Below are 20,355 nucleotides of genomic sequence, written 5' to 3'. Positions count from 1 at the left end.
TTGTTCTCTGTTAGTCCTACTCCTGTGTAACACCTAATGATTTTTCAGAATTTATCATAATTGGAGATTGGAAGGAGCAATCTGTATTTGCCTTGAAGAAACTTTTAATAGCCAAGATTGCATTCAATTCTGTTTGTTCCTGATGAATGGTTTCAACATTTAAGACTGTCGTCTTCAAAAACTTGTTGTTATAGATCCTATTCCATTATGATTCTACCATACATGCCACGTTGACATTACAGTGGATGGTATGTAGCACATTCCACAAAGGTTTTTTTAAAAAGTAATCATAGTTTTAAACCTTTTCTAAGCTTTTTCACTTGCATGGTTATATCATATATTTAACATGGTAACTCATTTGTAAAGTAATCAGATGTTTGAAGCTGTTTGGTACATGGGAGTTCGATTCCATAAAGAATTGGATTTACCAGTTAATTATGACACACGCTGTATACAGACATGTGAATATACACAAGTCTTTTATCATAGAGTGGACAGGTGGTTGGCTGTGGTCGTATTTAAGGAATCCTGGAGTTCACCTAAAGTTGTTTAGGTAAACCTAAATCAGGATCACAGCATAGAGCATGGACTACCGACTAATATGAGCTCATTCAGTTCCTCTTAACATACAGGCCTTATTTGTTCCTACTGTACATATTTTGATTATTTTGGGCAAATTAGTCCAATAACATAAAATGTAATACACCCCATCAGCTCAGAAAGTTTTGAGACTGGATTAATAAAAAATAGAGAAAGATTAAGATGGGGGTGTTAATGCCTCAGGTATTCTTCATAGTCGCCCCCCCCCCCCCCCCCCCCCCCCCCACCCCCCACCCCACAAAAAAAAAAAGAAGAAACCACGCACACAGAATTGAGTGCAATGTACAGAACGTTCATACAACTGTATAATATAAGTGTCAGAAAAATCTTCCTGTCGGATCTTTGACTCGTGTTATGGCTTGAGTGGTGGTGTCAAAGCATTATGAATTCTTGCACTTTGTCATTTTGTGGTATGTTCATATTGATAATGCCAAGTTTCATCATGTGTGATGATTGTCCCAAAACAAAATTGTCCACATTTTGCATTTCAGTCAAGTCATGACAGATGTCAGTACATTGTTGTTTATACTTGGGTGTCGAGGTGGGCACATACTTTGCAGACTATTTTCTCCTGTTCAAAACATTCTGGAGAATACCCATAACACCTGATTTAGAGAAGTTCAGCTGTTACTCTATTGTTATTTGTGATACAAAAATGTTGACGGGCTATGGCCACACGTCCACTACTTAGCACTGTCTGCTCATAACTGACAGCTCACATGTCACAACTGTTGTTTACAGTCACTATAGTTGCTGTGCTGATAGCACTTGTATGCTAGGAATAACATCAGTGTCACAACTTTTTGAATGGATAATTTATACTATTTGTTGTCAGTGAACACATGCATTACACTGATGTAACATTGTACAATATTTATTACTTTTCAAGCTAATTTTCATCTGTTACGCCACCATCAGTTACAAACATAAATATGTGTAGCTGTGAAATTTTTGTGGGTCAGTGATTTGAAACTAGTGCATCTACAGAGTAGCTCAGTTGATTTTCAAAACAGACAATTGTTTATGTGCACATCAGTACTAGACACCCTTTTGCCCTCTGGCAAAGACGGCTCTTCAACTTTGGAAGAGAGTAGTACATACAGAATCACTTGTAATTGTCACGAATACTAGACAGGACAGTCTGGCAGCACAATTTCCATCCAATTGATGGGACACCATAAAAGCTGAAGACTTGGAAAAGGGGACTCTACCTTTGCAGTCGACCTGTGTAAAGAAGGCCACAAGTTACAAGTGCAACATGAGGTGATACATAACAAAGGAGGGAAGATAATGTACCTTGAAATTATGGAAATTAATGAGCATATAACTATTTTCCCAAGGTTAGTACAGAACAATCAGATGCCTTACTCACCACTTCTAACTGCAGTACTGCTAATAATCTCATCCAGACCACTATGTAAAATTACCCCTGCCACTCCTAAGTTCCAGTTTTCCTTTATTTTCTTTATTTGAGTTACTGTAGTTTCACTTGCCCCTTAAAAAGAACACTACCTAGCATGATTACAGTTGTTTCGCTTACATGCTGAGTGTCACTTATATTAAACATTGTAAAATCCAGGATGGAACGTAACAATGTTATGATATTATGTATCATAATATATTACCTGTTTGTAATAATGGAATGATTAAGGTCACGATTATCTTGTTCAGTCACCCCCTTGGAACATGTCATGAAAGCTTACTATATATTACTCAATTTGCTTTTCTTTTCAGAACAGTTGTTGTAATTTGTCATTGAGTTCTTTATTTAATGTATCACATAGATCTTTAAACTAGCACATCTCACAGAGTAACTCAGTTTTCAAAGTCTTTGGTCCCATAGAAACTTCACAGCAATGCATACTTAATTTTGTATCTGACAATGGCACAACAACTGAAAATAATAAATTGGTATAATATTACACCAGTGTCACAGGTTTCTTTCATTCATAATGTATAAAATATTCTACTAAGGATCAACAAAACAATCAATTAATGCACTATACTGCTCACGTAGTTTCTCAATGCTTTTCATTGCACACAGTCATATATATTTGCAGATGACTTTAGCAGCATGAGCAAGCCAGTACATGACTTTTGTATGCCCATGTAGTCCTTTCTATCTGAAAACTGATGCAACATCTCCACGTGATGAGTTAGATGTTGAATTCAGTAAAGTTGTAAGATTGTTGTTGTTGTTGTCTTCAGTACAGAGACTGCTTTCATTCAGCTCTCCATACTACCCTATCCTGTGCAAGCTTCTTCATCTTCAAGTACCTACTACAACCTACATCCTTCTGAATCTGCTTAGTGTATTCATCTCTTTGTCTCCCTCTACGATTTTTACCCTCCACACTTCTCTCCAATACTAAATTGGTGATCCCTTGATACCTCAGACCATGTCCTACCAACCAATCCCTTCTTCTAGTCAAGTTGTGCCACAGATTCCTCTTCTCCCAAATTCAGTTCAGTACTTCCTCATTAGTTACGTGATCTATCCATGTAATCTTCGGCATTGTTCTGTAGCACCACATTTTGAAAGTCTCTATCCCTTCTTGTCCAAACTATTTATCGTCCACGTTTCACTTCCATACAAGGCTACACTCCATACAAATACTTTCAGAAAAGACTTCCTGACACTGAAATCTGTACTCGATGTTAACAAATTTCTCTTCTTCAGGAATGCTTTCCTTGCTATTGCCAGTCTACATTTTATACCCTCTCTGTTTAGACTATCATCAGTTATTGTGCTCCCCAAGTAGCAAAACTCATTTACTACTTTAAGTGTCTTATTTTCTAATCAACATCACCTGATTTAATTTGACTACATTCCATTATCCTCATTTTTCTTTTGTTGATGTTCATCTTATATCCTCCTTCCGATACGCTGTTCATTCCGCGCAACTGCTCTTCCAGGTCCTTTGCTGTTTCTGATAGAATTACAGTGACATTGACAAACCTCAGAGTTTTGATTTCTTCTCCATGGATTTAAAGTCCTACTCGAAATTTTTCTTTTGTTTCCTTTACTGCTTGCTCAATATACAGATTGAATAGCATCGGAGATAAGCTACAACCTTTTCTCACTCTCTTCCCAACCACTGCTCCCTTTCATGCCCCTTCACTCTTATAACTGCCATCTGGTTTCTGTACAAATTGTAAATAGCCTTTCATTCCCTTTATTTGACCCCTACCACCTTCAGAATTTGAAAGAGAGTATTCCAGTGAGCATTGTCAAAAGCTTTCTCTAAGTCTACAAATGCAAGAAATGTAGGTTTGTCTTTCCATACATACTCTGTCTTCTAAGATAAGTCATAGGGTCTGTATAGCCTCATGTGTTCCAACATTTCTATGGAATCCAAACTGATCTTCCCCGAGGTCGGCTGCTACTAGTTTTTCCATTTGTCTGTAAAGAATTCGTGTTATATTTTTCAGCTGTGACTTATTAAACTGATAGTTTGGTAACTTTCACACTTGTCAACACCTGCTTTCTTTGGGATTGGAATTATTATATTCTTCTTGAAGTCTGAGGTTATTTTGCCTGTCTCATACATCTTGCTCACCAGATGGTAGAGTTTTGTCAGAGCTGGCTCTCCCGAGGCTATCAGTACATCTAATGGAATGTTGTCTACTACTGAGGCCTAGTTTCGTCTCAGCTCTTTCAGTGCTCTGTCAAACTTTTCACGCAGTGTCATGTCCCATTTCATCTTCATCTACATCCTCTTCCATTTCCAAAATATTGCCCTCCAGTACATCACCCTTATATAGGTCATCTGTATACTCCTTCAACCTTTCTGCTTTCCCTTCTTTGCTTAGAACAGGTTTTCCATCTGAGCTGTTGATATTCATATAGGCCTAAGTGGTTCTCTTTTCTCCAAAGCTTTTTTTAATTTTCCTAGCAATACATGCCTCTACATCATTACATTTGTCCTCTAGCCTACCCTGCTTAGCCATTTCGCACTTCCTGTTGATCTCATTTTTGAGACGTTTGTATTCCTTTTTGCCTGTTTCATTTACTGCATTTTTATATTTTCTCCTTTCATCAGTTAAATTCAATATCTTTTCTGTTACCCAAGGATTTATACTAGCCCTCATCTTTTTACCTACTTGATCCTCTGCCGCCTTCACTATGGTCAGAGTTCACATCTGCCCCTGGAAATGTCTTACAATTTAAAAACTCATTCCTAAATCTCTGTCTTACCATTATATAATATGTCAGAAACCTTCCAATGTCTCCAGGCCTCTTCCACGTATACAAACTTCTTTCATGATTTTTAAACCAAGTGTTAGCTATGAATGTTATGCTCTGTGCAAAATTCTACCAGGCGGTTGCTCCTTTCATTCCTTACCCTCATTCCATATTTACCTGCTACTTTTCCTTCTCTTCCTTTTTCTACAGTCGAATTTCAGTCCCCCATGACTATTAAGTTTTTGTCTCCCTTCACTATCTGAATAATTTATGTTATCTCATCATACATTTCTTCAATCTCTCTGTCATCTGTGGAGCTACTTGGCATGTAAACTTGTACGACTGTGGCAGGCATGGGCCTTGTGTCTATTTTGGCTACAATAATGCATTCACTATGCTGTTCGTAGTAGCTTAACTGTGTTTCTTTCTTTTTACTCGTTATTAAACCTACTCCTGCATTACCCCTACAACTTTGTATTTATTAGCCTGTATTCACAGGACCAGAAGTCTTGTTCCACCTGCCACCATACTTCACTAATTCCCACTATATCTAACTTCAACCTATCCATTTCCCTTTTTAAATTTTCTAACCTACATGCCCTATTAAGGGATCTGACATTCCATGCTCTGATCCGTAGAATGCCAGTTTTGTTTCTTCTGATAACAACGTCCTCCTGGGTAGTCCCCCGCCCAGAGAACCGAGTGGGGAACTGTTTTACCTCTGGAATATTTTATCCAAGAGGACACAATCATTATTTAATCACACAGTAAAGCTGCCTGCCCTTGGGAATAATTACGGCTGGAGTTTCCCCTTGCTTCCAGCCATTCGCAGTACCAGCATAACAAGGCCCTTTTGGTTAATGTCACAAGGCCAGATTAGTCAATCATCCAGACTGTTGCCCCTGCAACTACTGAAAAGCTGCTGCTGCCCCTCTTCAGGAACCACACATATGTCTGACCTCTCAACAGATACCCCTCCATTGTGGTTAAACCTACGATACGGCTATCTGTTTCGCTGAGGCACACAAGCCTCCTCACCAATGACCAGGTCCATGGTTCAAGGGGGGAGGGGGTTTGTGAGATTATTAGTCTTCAATATTAACAATAACCTTTTAAAGTTTTTAGCATTATCCTTAGTTGTTCAGGTAATCTTTAATGTGAAATATTTTCTTAATGAGCTATTCAGTTGCTGTTCGAGTATACTAACAACTGATGAAGGAACGAAAATACTTGAAGCTGTGTCATGTAAGGTTATACACAACGAATTTGCTTTTCTGCAGCACTAAAAACATTTTGTGTATCCGTGTTCCAAATGTTCAGATAATTTACAGAATTAATGATGAACAAATATTTCTTTCATTTTGATATAAATGTTTGAAAGATTTACATTTTGCATATCTGCAAACCTCTGTAAAGTGCATGGAAGAGGAAACTTTATGCCGTAACACCTGTTAGGGTTTTCTAAAATTCCGATTACACCTGGATTAGATTAGATTAGATTTACTTTCATTCCAATTGATCCGTAGTGAGGAGGTCCTCCTGGATGTGGAACATGTCAGAAAAACAACAATACATGACAAATATTTACAACTAAAACAAATAAGCTAATGTACCATTCCACAGGTCCCAAGTGGAATGATCGTCATTTTTAATGAACACTAAGAGTCATTTTACAAATACTAATGCACTGAATTTAAAATAAAATTACTATTGAAATACCTCTGAGCATTCTGTACTTAGTTTAATCTTGTCTTCACAGTTTCTGTGGGAGTGATACACAGAGAGCTGAACATTGGCTCTATAGATTCTTCACATAATACTGTTTCTGGAAACATCACAGCTCAGTTTCTCAGTAAATATGGCATCTATCTTCAAGAGTCTGCCAATTCAGATTTTTTAACATTTTTGTGGCATGCTGCTTTGAGTCAAAAACCTGTGACAATTTATGCTGCCCTTATCTGTATACATTCAGGATCCCTTCTTAGCCTTGTACTTGAACAATATTCCGGGATGGGTCACGTGAGATTTTTGTGAGAAATGTCATTTATACACATATTGCATCTTTCACCAATATTCTACCAGTGAACAGATTTCTGCCAACTGCTTTACTATGACAGAACCCATGTTATCATTCAATTTCATATCCTTAGAAATTGTTACATCCTGGTGTTTGCATAAGTTCACTGCTTCCAGCTCTGACTCACTGATGTTGTGGTCATAGAATATCACTTTTTTGGTTTGTTTTGTGAAATGCACAATTTTACAGTTCCGAACACTGGAAACAAGTTGCCAATCTTAACATCACTTTGAGCTCTGATTATCGAGCTCTACATATAAGGGCAACTTATAAAAAATCTACACATTATAGAAAAATATGTAGACAGAAAAATGATTTGAATAAACTTAAACTTCGTCAAGTACAGATTGAATCTGTGTGTGTTTGTGAAACAAGGTTTCACCAATTGGTTTAATTGTCAACTCCCATGCAGTAGCTGTGCATGTTTTGAAGCTCCAGTCAAAGAAAATAAAAGATTTGGAACTAGTCACCCACTTTTTTTGTAGTGGTTTACCTGCTGTTAGTTCTTTGTTGTTTGTTTTGTGTTAATTTTTTTTAATTTTTTTCCCCCAGAAGATGGAAGCAGAACAACATCAAAGCTTTGTCTGTGGTGTGACTACCATCAAACAAGAGTCAGTAAGTAATGTTAATATGACAATTATGTTTTTGTTTTTTAAGATTGTAGCAGTATCTCAGAAATAAAACCAAAGATAGGGAAACAAATAAGCCTTTTTAAAATGGGTTATTGTCCAGCACAATCACACAAAATTTCAAATGGAAATTACTGGTTTCTGCAATCATTGACCAAGTTCAGATCATTTGTTACCCATTTGTTTTCACAGCTGCGAGCCACCTTCAGTGGGTCTTGCTTTTCTGGAAATTTAGTACAAGTTTGGCAGGTTTTCTGTATTGTTATTTTTATATCTAAAACCGTAATAAGTGCATCAATCTTTGAAGTAATATCTCACTTTAAAGTGCATTACTTATGACTCAGATTCAACTATTTGGCATGCTGTACATTTATGGGCTGTTAGCTTGTAATATTTTTTGCCTTATGATCCTTTCTTATTTAGAGAATGTATTTACTTTATTTTTTGCAGCATCCCTGCAGTCTTATTTTGTATGATTGCAACAACAAATCAGCAGACTGGTTCTCCCTGTCAACACATTTCTTTTTTTATTATTTCACACCCCCAGAAATCTTTGACACACAGAAGTGTCAGAGTTGTTGGTGTTACTCAGATGTTCTGGTCACATCTGGAACAAGACAGTACACAAAATAAACAGATTATTTTTTTTAAAAAAAAAGGTGTATAATAATTTAAGAAGTGGTAGTAATCATCAAAACAAGAAAACAGATCCTATAAAGGAGCTCATGGAATCACATACTTTCTTAGATCTCAATTCTTGTTTACAGGAGGGGCTCAGTGTTATTACTAACTAACTTTGTTCTCCAGGATTAGGAATCACACTCCTTTGAAACTAAATCCATTATTTCTTCAGTTGCTGCCATAAGTGAAAGTATTGATGACTGAGGTGTGGGGTACCAGGAGAGTGGGGCCTTCCCAACCAAACCAGTGGTGGTCCTGAAATGTCAGTGCTACGTGTTCTACCACACTGCTGTGAGAATGTGCTGGTGTGCCGTTGTGCATCAACCTTATCTGTAGCCTTCACTGACACGACATGTCCTTGATCAGTATTAATGAGAAAATACTGATAATGAGCACTGTTTAGTCTCTGTGGCCCTATTAATCTTTGCCCAAAAACACCTGTCTTTTTGTTGTTTGAGAAACAGTGCTTTTCCACTCTTAGTGTAGGTGGATTAGGTTTTCATCAGCCCACACATGCTCATATTGGAAGTTTATGACACAAATTGATGTAAGCTGCGCACCTTATCTGTAAGTGAAATGTTAGATACAAACAAAGAATCTGCACTACACACTTACTTGCGCCATCGATAGAACTGCAAGCTGCCAATTGTGATCTTGTTGCCTTGATGTCTGGTTGTGCTGGTATGGATACAGAAATTGTGTATGAAGTACTGTCTAGAAAAGGCTAGGAACCACACAGCCAACTAATCGTCACACATTTTATAGAATTTTTGTCTGCTAAGGATACCATGTTCCATCCATATCAGGTGTATGGAGTGGACAAGGCTATCAACTGTTTGCCAAAGAACCTGTGTAACTAGGTCTGTGGAAATGTTTGGCAAACAGTTTATTAGGTGCTACTCTGAGGTGCAGATATTTTTCAGCATGAAGTTCACATACTTGAACGTTATTTACGTTTGCTAAACTGAAACATAAAATCGTATTTGCCAAATCATTTGTGGAGTAGTAGGTTTCCATTGTTGGAGAGAAAAGAAAATGCACTGGACCATTTGTACTTAAAAACAGTACGAAAGTAATCTGTATAAGTAGCTAAGACACCACAATAAACACCAAGGGCTGTGAGTAATCGACTGTACAGTTACGTAGACTAACAAAACAAGCTATGCTACAACAAAACTCTAGCCACATAACTGACTACTGACCACATCAGAGCGATGTGTACTGTTGACACACTTTATGAAGCACCAAGTGGTGACTGTGCTCACATCAGCAACCAATAGTCTTTCAGCCCCTCATGCAGATTTCAGAAAGTATGCCTCTCTTGGTACATGTTAATCGGACTTGTTTTACTTGTTTTGATGACTAACACCACTTCTTAATCTATTTGACACTTTGTTTTTAATGCTCTGTAAATATCAATACACAGGATACAAATGCCAAAGTTACAGCAATCATACCAGAAAATATTAGTAAAAAACTTGACAGGGTGTGGTATCTCCAACTTCATTCTTTATTTATGTCCTTTGAATAAAATAAATGTTGTCACACATGACTATCAGTGGAGATGATCCAGTATTATCTTAAGAATTATGTAAAATAAGGAAACAAGGAACAGGAATGTGGACGTAGAGAGTGGCATCTCGATAAACAGGCCTGTCTGCGGAGGAGATAGGAAAAGGTACGTCCATTAATTGTGTGAGGGTTTTTTAAGAAAATTTGGACCCACCTTCCTCCCTAGATGAGATGTGGTCAAACCCCCTCCCTTTCCCTCACTTGAAGTTTACCCTATAATTTTTAAATAATTAAATTTATTTGATATGTTCATGTTTTTGCTTTATACCACAAAAAATACCTAATGCAATGCTCAGAATTATTTTTATAAAACTTAATGTCATGTACAGGGCTACTACAAATGATTGAAGCGATTTCATAAATTCACTGTAGCTCCATTCATTGACATATGGTCACGACACACTACAGATACGTAGAAAAACTCATAAAGTTTTGCTTGGCTGAAGCCGCACTTCAGGTTTCTGCCGCCAGAGCACTCGAGAGCGCAGTGAGACAAAATGGCGACAGGAGCCGAGAAAGCGTATGTCGTGCTTGAAATGCACTCATATCAGTCAGTCATAACAGTGCAACGACACTTCAGGATGAAGTTCAACAAAGATCCACGAACTGCTAACTCCATTCGGCGATGGTATGCGCAGTTTAAAGCTTCTGGATGCCTCTGTAAGGGGAAATCAACGGGTCGGCCTGCAGTGAGCGAAGAAACGGTTGAACGCGTGTGGACAAGTTTCATGCGTAGCCCGTGGAAGTCAATGAATAAAGCAAACAGGGAGCTAAACATACCACAGCCGACGGTTTGGAAAATCTTACAGAAAAGGCTAAAGCAAAAGCCTTACCGTTTACGATTGCTACAAGCCCTGACACCAGATGACAAAGTCAAACGCTTTGAATTTTCGGCGCGGTTGCAACAGCTCATGGAAGAGGATGCATTCAGTGCGAAACTTGTTTTCAGTGATGAAGCAACATTTTTTTCTTAATGGTGAAGTGAACAGACACAATGTGTGAATCTGGGCGGTAGAGAATCCTCACACATTCGTGCAACAAATTCGCAATTCACCAAAAGTTAACGTGTTTTGTGCAATCTCACGGTTTAAAGTTTACCGCCCTTTTTTCTTCTGCGAAAAAAACGTTACAGGACACGTGTATCTGGACATGCTGGAAAATTGGCTCATGCCACAACTGGAGACCGACAGCGCCGACTTTATCTTTCAACAGGATGGTGCTCCACCGCACTTCCATCATGATGTTCGGCATTTCTTAAACAGGAGATTGGAAAACCGATGGATCGGTCGTGGTGGAGATCATGATCAGCAGTTCATGTCATGGCGTCCACGCTCTCCCGACTTAACCCCATGCGATTTCTTTCTGTGGGGTTATGTGAAAGATTCAGTGTTTAAACCTCCTCTACCAAGAAACGTGCCAGAACTGCGAGCTCGCATCAACGATGCTTTCGAACTCATTAATGGGGACATGCTGCGCCGAGTGTGTGAGGAACTTGATTATCAGCTTGATGTCTGCCGAATCACTAAAGGGCCACATATCGAACATTTGTGAATGCCTAAAAAAACTTTTTGAGTTTTTGTATGTGTGTGCAAAGCATTGTGAAAATATCTCAAATAATAAAGTTATTGTAGAGCTGTGAAATCGCTTCAATCATTTGTAATAACCCTGTATTATGATAACAGATATTCTCTGAATATTCTCAACCATTTGGCAGCTTTCAAGAAAGTTAAATCAATTAAAATTGTTGTTTTCCATTGTAAATGTAGCTGTCATTTGACAGCTAATTTTACAGAAAAAATGTGGTACATACATTTGTATGTGTATTAAATAGTATTTTTAACTCGTGATTAAAAACATTTTAAAACACTTATTTTAAACATTCCAGCTCTGAGAAGTATCCAGATGGACAGACAGATGAAAAGACTCTGTGAATATAGTATTCATAGTTTTGATGGATATGTAAAAAACTAGTCTTGTATTGATATATTTTATACAATACATTAAATCTCATTGAACGTTTACTTACTTTGCGAATGAAAGATGACATTGTTTTTACTTTCCTTGAACTGTATGATTACTTAGCTTTTCTCTCTCTTCATTTATATGATCACTAGAGAGGTCACGTTGGTGAACTTCATCCTAGCATCCGCCCATGAATGCTTAATGTCTTGCTGGCATGATAGCATTGTGTTCAGAGGGGCCGTAAAGGTTGATGGACACTTTTATATTGTTATACAGGAGAGTAATTTTGTAAATGAAAATGTTATCCACTATAGTAATGTATATTCTTTCCATTAACAAACTGATGTGAGGTTTTCATTGCCCTGTCCTCCATCATTAAATGAGATTTGGTGAGGTTTTGAGTTCAGGTAGTTAATGGACATCCCCAAAGCATGTACACTGTTAAGACAGGTACCTCAGTGTCCAGAATGTGATAAGGTGGAAAAATAGTCCTGTATATAAAACCTTTCTGATATTCACACATTAATTCCTGATCCAGGATGTAATGGAGCTTGCATTTGAAGTTGCATTTCTGGCTCAGATAGTTTTGAAAATGCAAGTTTTAGTGAAGGTGAAGGCTGAAAATTTGAACTTGAAACTTCTAAAAGCAAAATTATCAAGTAGTGACAGCAGTATTACCAGCTCTGTACTGTGGATAGTTGAGCGTCATTGTGGGCTTGGCCCTCCACAGAGGAATGCTGCAGTGTACAAATTCCCATCATTAATTACGTAAGTAATTTACAATAAAACCAATTTCATTAGGTAAATGAGTAAATTAACAGTCTTAGGCCGTTTCAGAAATGATAATGAAGTGAATACCGCCTTCAACTTGAGTTCTGAGAAAACCAACTCCATTACATCTGTAGTTAGTGTAGTCCCCGGAAAATAATTGCCTAACCTGTGATTGGCCATGGCGATAATAAAAGGATGGAATTATTAGTTTGAATATTTTCAATGTTACAAGACATCAGTGGGTATTATTGGATTTTAAAAATAATATAGTTGTACTGTAAAGTACTGTTGCATATGGTTTCATATGTTTTAGTTGAGAGTAGTTCCCTCCATTAATGCTATAAAACTGTGGTCCTTTGTGGTGAAACTTGAGGTACACTTATAAGGCACTGAGATGGAATTTCAGTACAAGTGCCACTCCAAAATGAAAGATTCTTCCAGGAATCAACTTGCAGTCTTTGGATGAGCTAATCCTCATAATATTGTTTCACCTAGGAGTACTAACTCAATAGAGGGTTAGAGGAGAACCTGTACACAGTGTTGGAAAACTGGAAGCAGCTGCCAAGTTGAAGTTGGGTGTTGTGTTCAGACACGCAAAGTCTGAGATTGGCTCCAGATTGAGCACAAGTATTCTCCTAGTCACAAAGATCACCTCAGTATGGTTTGAGTAAATGGGAGGCATACCCCGGGGGTGCCCCGGTGTGAATGGTCTACTCTTCTTTTGTTATACAGCCGTACAGTATCTCTGTAAGCCAACTCCCTGCAACCTGCGCACAACCTGATTCCAGACATTCAACCTGCAGCTGCACAGTGAGGTGCCTAATACAGCGGGTACTGAACACTTCTCATGCTTGTGTTGCAGGAGCTGTGTGTCTATTATGTAACTGAAATGAGTTAAAAGAGCAGTAACGAGTGCAGAGATCGGTATGGATGAAATTGGTGTAGATAGAGTAACATGAATTATGCCAGTGAAAACTTTCAGGATATGCTGAACCTACAATGTGAAATATGTTGATGATATGCGAATTTGTTTTGATGGGTAACAGTCTCTTCAGTTTATGTCACTGTACAGTATTGATAAGTTTAATTTGTCATTTTTGTACTCAAAAATTCAGACAAAACCATTATAGATTTACTTTTATTTTATGGATTATGGAAATAATAGCTGTATGTGTGATCGTATCACATCCAAAAAGCAGTTATAGCAAAATTATATTTGCCTTTTCTAATTACAGTATAGAATCAAAAAAAAAAAAAAAAAAAGAAATTCCAAAATAATAGTTTCACTTCACAGAATTAGCTTACAGAACGTTAAATTATTGTCAAGATTAGCACTATGACTACTTGTTAACTTAAGTAAGAATTTATACTGTTATGTATGGTTTTTACTCTGTGTTTTGGAATGAGATGATGTTACATTATGGTTGTTGTTCATTGGGTAGCAGGCATGATGGTAATGGTATGGCCAGCAGTATGTGAAGTGGTGACTTGAGTAGAGTGGAAACACATTCTGAATGGTATGTCTTCAAGAAAATATAAACAAAGCCAAGAATGAGTAAAATTGCATATTGGATTTAACTCTGAAATCACCAATTCCACATTCGATGCATACAAAATAGCAAAATCCAGTGCTTTAAGTAAATAATGGAATGACTAAATAATGGAATGACTACAATCAATGATAGATGAGAACATTGATCCATAAAGATGAGTAAAGCAAAGGATATGCTTTCTGCTCTTGAATAATTTTAAATTTGTTGTAAATTTTTTGTTGAGTAAATTGCATGTACAGCAATTCAGCATACATACAATCTCAGTGATTCCCTCAAAGCAGGATCGTTTGAAATATGCTACATTGATTTCATCCGTAATGACCCAGTTATTTAATATCGCAGCATTTAACTAACTTCATGTACATCCTTTGTGTGAGGCTAAGCCACAGTGGTCCACCGACTCTGTTCCCCTAGAGCTGCTGTTGTGTTCTGTACCACACATGTCATGGTTGCAGAACCTCAGGAAATAGGATTGTGAAATTGTAGGAGGGAACATCAGTGACAAATGAAAGTTTGAATCAGGCTAGGACAGTTTGTCAGACAATCTGACTAATGTGGCAATTTTGCCTAGGTTCAAGTCCCAGTCTTTCACAGACTTTCAGTTGTCATGACATATTCATTTATGTTGTTTAGACCCATTTTTTCTGTATTTTTGTAGCCTGTGTTGCACCTGTACCTCTCATTTATTTTCATTCAGGTGGAAACTGACCCATCCACATCTCCAAATCAAGAGATTGAAGACATATTCATTAAGGAAGAAACTCTGGTAAGTATCAAAATTCATCTGTCTTTACATTGTCTGCAAACCAATGTGCACAGCATGATGGAAGGTGATTTGTGTGGATATTAATTCCTCGTCTTGTTATTTCACTCATAGGTGATCCGCAAGGAATGTTACCGGCCCCAACACGCATCCTAGCCTTGTACCTTATTTGTAAGCTTCTGGTGTGCCTTGTGTGATAGAGATACAGGATTTGGGTTTCAGTCTATCTGAACTGCTGGTTTTCTGAATCTACTTTCTGAACTGGATTGAGTGAAGTAGAACACTGGTTAAGACACTGGAGGACAGGAGTTAGAGTCCTGTATGACCACCCATATTTAAATTTTTTGGAGTTTCCCTTATTTGGATATGCCAAATGCAGGACAGTTCGTTTGAAAAGGTTGCATCTGATTTTCTTTCCCATCCTTTCCCTGTAATGATCTTGACACCTGCAAGGTGTTGAGCTCTAGTCTGTCTCGCTTCCTTCCCTCGATCTCCTTCAGTGCGGCATGCTGAGGTAAAAGGAACAATAAATCAAATATTCAGAAGTATTATTGATTATTTGTCGGTAAATGATATATTGCTTGATTTACTTTTTATGAATCACAGTTCATCCAGTACAGTGCAAGGCAAATAGGTCACTATCAATATAAGTACATCACAGGAGAAAGGAAAGATGTAAAACTGACTGTTCAGTGTTCTTGGGTAGCAATGTCTATCAGAATTTTTATTGAACGTAATTGTTGGGTTCAAATTAATGATATGAATATCATATATCTTCTCAAACCTTTGGGTTCAGTGTTGCCCACAGTACATAACATTTGGTACTGGAAAACGTTGCAAAATTAGCCTACTTTACATGCTTCCATCCATTGATGTCAAATGGAGTAACATTCTGGGTCATATCTGGATGTACACATAAAGTATCCATTATACAGAAAAAGAACTGTGAGAGTAAATCTGGTGCCCATCCTCAGATTTCATGTACACAGCTGTTTAAAAAATTATACACAGTAACAAGAGCCTCACGTATGTTGAGTATTTTATGACCTTTTGTTGTGAAGAGTTAGTCACATTTGAAAGTAGCAGCACCCTTAAATAGGCACAAAAATGTCCTCCACTATCTCCAATATTCCCTTAACCCTTGCACAGAAAGTTGCAAAGTATGCTGCAACAAAAATATTTGATCACCTTCATGAATTAAAGTTGCCGGTAAATAATAAAAGTTTTAAAAACCAATTGAAAGCCTTTCTATTTGACAACTATGAATTTCTGAATGTGCTTGGGTTACATTTCTCAAATTTTGTTGTATATTAAGATAAAAAATCTGGTTACATAAATGGTCATAATGTAGCAGTGTTTCAGCAGAGAAAATGATGTGTCTTATTTGGAAACTATTGATACGTTCCAGGTCACAGTTGAGTTGTTGTGAATGTGATTCATAGAACACGCAAAAAGTAAAGTGAACTACAAAGGATGTTCTGAAAACACATTTCTGTTTGAAAAACAATGACAAAACTTGATTGCCAAAACAAACACACCATGGCATCAAAAACTATACATCTTGCACTATTTTTTGACATAGTCACCACCAATATTAAGACATTTGTGATAGTGTGCAATCAGTTTGAAGAAACCACTCTGGTAAAACTTGGTGCTCAGGATGCAAGAAAATTTTGCACAGCCTGCTGCACTTCAGCACTGGTTTGGAAGTGACATCCTGAGACTAGATGGGGATATCTGTAGGCATTCACACACTAGTCCCATGTGCCCATTCACACCAGATAACAGCACACATTTCCATTGGCGACCACATTGTCAGTGCACACCTGTCTGCCATCGTGATAGGTGCTCTAATAACCTCAGCTACGCCAGTTTACTGCTGTTCTCTCTTTTCTGGTGCTCTGTGCATACGTTATTCTTCCTCCACTGGCACCCCTTCTCTTTCTAAACTAGCAATGGATGTCAATTCGTATGGCACTTGTTTGTGTCACCTGGTGTACCACGTTCTCTTTCAAAAACAATGACAAAAGTTGCTTTTGGAACATCCCTTGTATATCTATATACTAAGATGGCAAGGTATTTTGCAGGTGGTCCTTTAACAGTTCCACTCATAGACGAAGCTTGACAAGAATGATTACTTGCATGCCTTTCTCCATGCCCTGCTGTAAGTTTTTATTTCTGCAGTCTCTTCAGCAGATATATATGGTGTTCAAAAGCTATGTGAAGATTTTGTCCTGATAACTGAGTTTTATGTTTTTGTAAATATATTTCATCGGATTTTGTTATCTTATCAGTATACTTTACCCATAATTTCCATTATTTTCTTCCACAGAACAGACAGGTGTGTAACCATTTGTACTATCCCTTTCTTTTGCACAAGTTTAATGGTCCCTGTTAGTCCAACCAGTTTTGGATCCCACAGAATTAAGCAGTACTCTAATGTATGGCATAAATAGTCTCCTTCTCAGCCAAATTGAAAATTCCTGGTGGCCAATCGATGGATTAAATCTTGCCATTTGTTTTACCTAAGACTGAGCTTATCTAGTAGTTCAACTTCATATCTCTACAAGTTGTTTATGCTCAGACAGTGGTAGGACAGGTCTGACTTTTGCTGTGACTCATTAACCCCGTAGTGCAACATTACTGCATTTGTTTGTATATTTTGTTGAAAACCAGCTGGACATTCCTACAATTCTTCATTGAATGACTGTTTGTCATAGATACATCATTTGCTAAAAGCTGAGCCTGCAACTAATACTATCTGCTAACCAATTAATGTATTACATGAACAGTAATGATCCTATTACACATCCATGAGGATACCAGGTATGAAATTCAGTAACTGTAGATGCTTCTTTATCCATTCATGACATGTTATGACTGTCACATTCATGACTAGGTCTCCAAAAAAACATACTGAGTCAAAAACTTCTGAAAAGTGTTGTAATACCAAATCCAAGTTATATCCATAACTCTCACAAGGAAAGTAACCCAGCTGACATGGCTTAACCCATATAGAAATAGTTTTTAAGTCTGGAGAAGTGTCTTCTCTGCCACTCATCATTGTCATTTATCTGTGAAACTGTGCATTTGTGCACAATCAATGATCAAAGGTTAACAAATTTGAATACCGCAGAAGCAAAAGTCACAGAAGGTTCATAAGAATCATAAGTGATTTGGCAAAAAATATTAACACATGAAATATTTAGTATTATATTTCTCAAAATAGAACTTCCATTTTGGGCTATTTCAATCATCTCCTTGAATCTCCACAGTCACATTTCAGTTACTAATAGGGGAAGATTGTACAGAAACCCAGCAGCATCTATTTTGGGGAATATGAATCTTCAAGTACTGCATGTTGTTTCAAGCAAATATTTAGCTTTTTCCATATGGTATCTAATTTATGAAATGTATGCTTCTGTAGTCATTGCTTCATTAACCTTTGAACATTGGTAGTGTTAAAATATTATGGTATATGGCTAAATAACCTTAATGGGTGGTAGACCATACTTATCTCCTTATTTTAAACTAATTTTTATTCAGTGTTAGTCATCCAAGCTACTGTGGTTCCATTGTAGGAGTATCACGTATTAAGAGTACAGGATAGGTTTCACATCACTCACTGTTTAGGCAACCCAAACTCATTGCTGTAGAGAAGGTCACTTTGTCTCAAATAGGCTATTTGTAGTAATTCTGTGGATCAGTTCTGCTGTTTATTTATTTATTTATTCATTTATTACAATTGGTGTGAACTATGTTCAACAAATAATGGTTATTAGGAATTCACTTGTGGATTTTATGTAGGACCCAACAGGGATTAATCAATAAGTTTTCAAGACTGCAATTGTTTCATTTATAAAATTATCTCATCTATTATGTTGAGTTGGAATGTATTTTCCGGTCTTTGGAGAATGTTCGGGAGCTGTGGCCCTTTCAGTTTACCAACCACTGTGGCTCAGTGCTGACTGATTTGGTGTTCATCTGCACCCTAGTGTAGTATCACATGTTTGACATTATAGTGCAGTGGACAGTGCAGTTGAAATAATAAAGAATGTGAGTAAGAGTGTGACAGGAGAGTGGAAGGGCTAGTTGATTAAGTGGTTTATACTTAACAACCTTTATTAAAACAAGTAAATTAGAACTAAACTTAATCATGTCCATGGTTTCAATTAAAAAACACGTTGAAGGTAGTTTAGGAGCTATGGCTGCTTAAGAAAACAGGAAAAAAGCAGTTGTCCCCAACTACCAAAATTATAACAAAAACCTTTAAGAATTTGGCACAACAATACTGAAATTAAAAACTTACATTAAAACTGCCGTTGGCACCGATATAAAACAGAGAAACAATTTAACATTCAAATTTGATCAGTCATTTTACAGATATGCAAATTGAGAGATTGCCTTCACCACCTTATTCTACAGAAACTCTTCAGATATCCTCTTGAGTAGCTGGGAGTTACATTAGGATGCCTGTTGACATGGCCACATAGGTTGGTCCCATCACATTCGGCAAGACTTCCAAAATCATCCAGGGTAAAGCTTTTGCTCTATACCAGCAGCCCGGTTGCTTGTCCAGTGTCAGTGTCCCATCAGTTCAGCCACAGCAATCATTCTGTCTGCCAGTCAAGTACTCTCATGGCCAGATGTCGCTCCGTGTGGCCACTGCAAAATTAAAAACTTGCGCAGCGGGCAGCTGCAGAATGGTGCTTGTGTCCATCACAGCACATACTCCTGTCCCCAAAATGTCTAGATGAGGTAGGAGCTTCCTAGTGAGGGAACTCGAGAAGACAATATTAGTGCCACCACTGCACGGGGTACTACAGTTAAAATAAATTGCTAAAGGTCCTTTTCTTTAGTGTTGTTACATCTCCAATTAAGGATAAATTGGAAGATAGCATGAGTAGAGGTAGTGAAGATCTACCCACACCTTGCTTAAAAATACAGATTGTAATGTACATACATAATATACATAGGAGATGATGATTTGCTCACAGTTGCACCAGTTCATTGAACACTATTACTGAACATAGGTTATCAAAACAGTTGCTCCCCTTCTTTATACAGGCTTAAATTTATACAAATCACTTATTACGTTTTCTTACATCATTAGTATTGGGTTTAACTTGGGATAAATATACCCAAAAAAATTCAATTACAATGTGGGTTTTTGATGCGAAGGGTGACTGGAGTTGCAAACAGGAGCAGTTGTACCATCACCTTCAATCTGGGCAACAACTTCATCATTATTTTATCTTTCGCTTTACTGAATGCCTGAAAGCTCTGCAGCCAGACTCTATCACCCTGTTTGAGGTGAGTAGGACATCTCACCTTGTTATAATTCTGGGCTTCTTGCTCTTCAAATTAGCTCTTGTCCTCGTCCAGTAGTCTCAGATCTGCATTGTATCACATTTCTCAGTTAACAGTGGGTTGATTTATCACAGATTTTCTAGTGGCATGTTGGGCTTACATGTGAACATAAGACTAGTGGGATCTGTTTCTGAGACTCATGTACCATCATGTTGATAGCAAAAGCTAACCATTGAAGTGAATAGACCCAC

General features: G+C 37.5%; 1 protein-coding gene across 1 annotated transcript in view; it reads left to right on the top strand.

The window, feature by feature from the left end:
- Window positions 1-233: 233 nt before the first annotated feature.
- LOC124717180 overlaps window positions 234-20,355 on the top strand; it is a 128,657-nt gene continuing 108,535 nt past the window's right edge. The window contains exons 1-3 of the mRNA XM_047243957.1: window positions 234-248; window positions 7,416-7,478; window positions 14,729-14,797. Of these exons, the coding sequence (XP_047099913.1) occupies window positions 246-248; window positions 7,416-7,478; window positions 14,729-14,797 (135 nt within the window). The 5' untranslated portion in view covers window positions 234-245. The remainder of the gene's footprint in view (window positions 249-7,415; window positions 7,479-14,728; window positions 14,798-20,355) is intronic.

The sequence above is a fragment of the Schistocerca piceifrons genome, chromosome 9 (assembly GCF_021461385.2).
Source record: "Schistocerca piceifrons isolate TAMUIC-IGC-003096 chromosome 9, iqSchPice1.1, whole genome shotgun sequence".
Taxonomy (NCBI): Eukaryota; Metazoa; Arthropoda; class Insecta; order Orthoptera; family Acrididae; genus Schistocerca; species Schistocerca piceifrons.
Note: the sequence above shows the minus strand (reverse complement) of the source record. Positions and strands in the feature narration are given on the sequence as shown.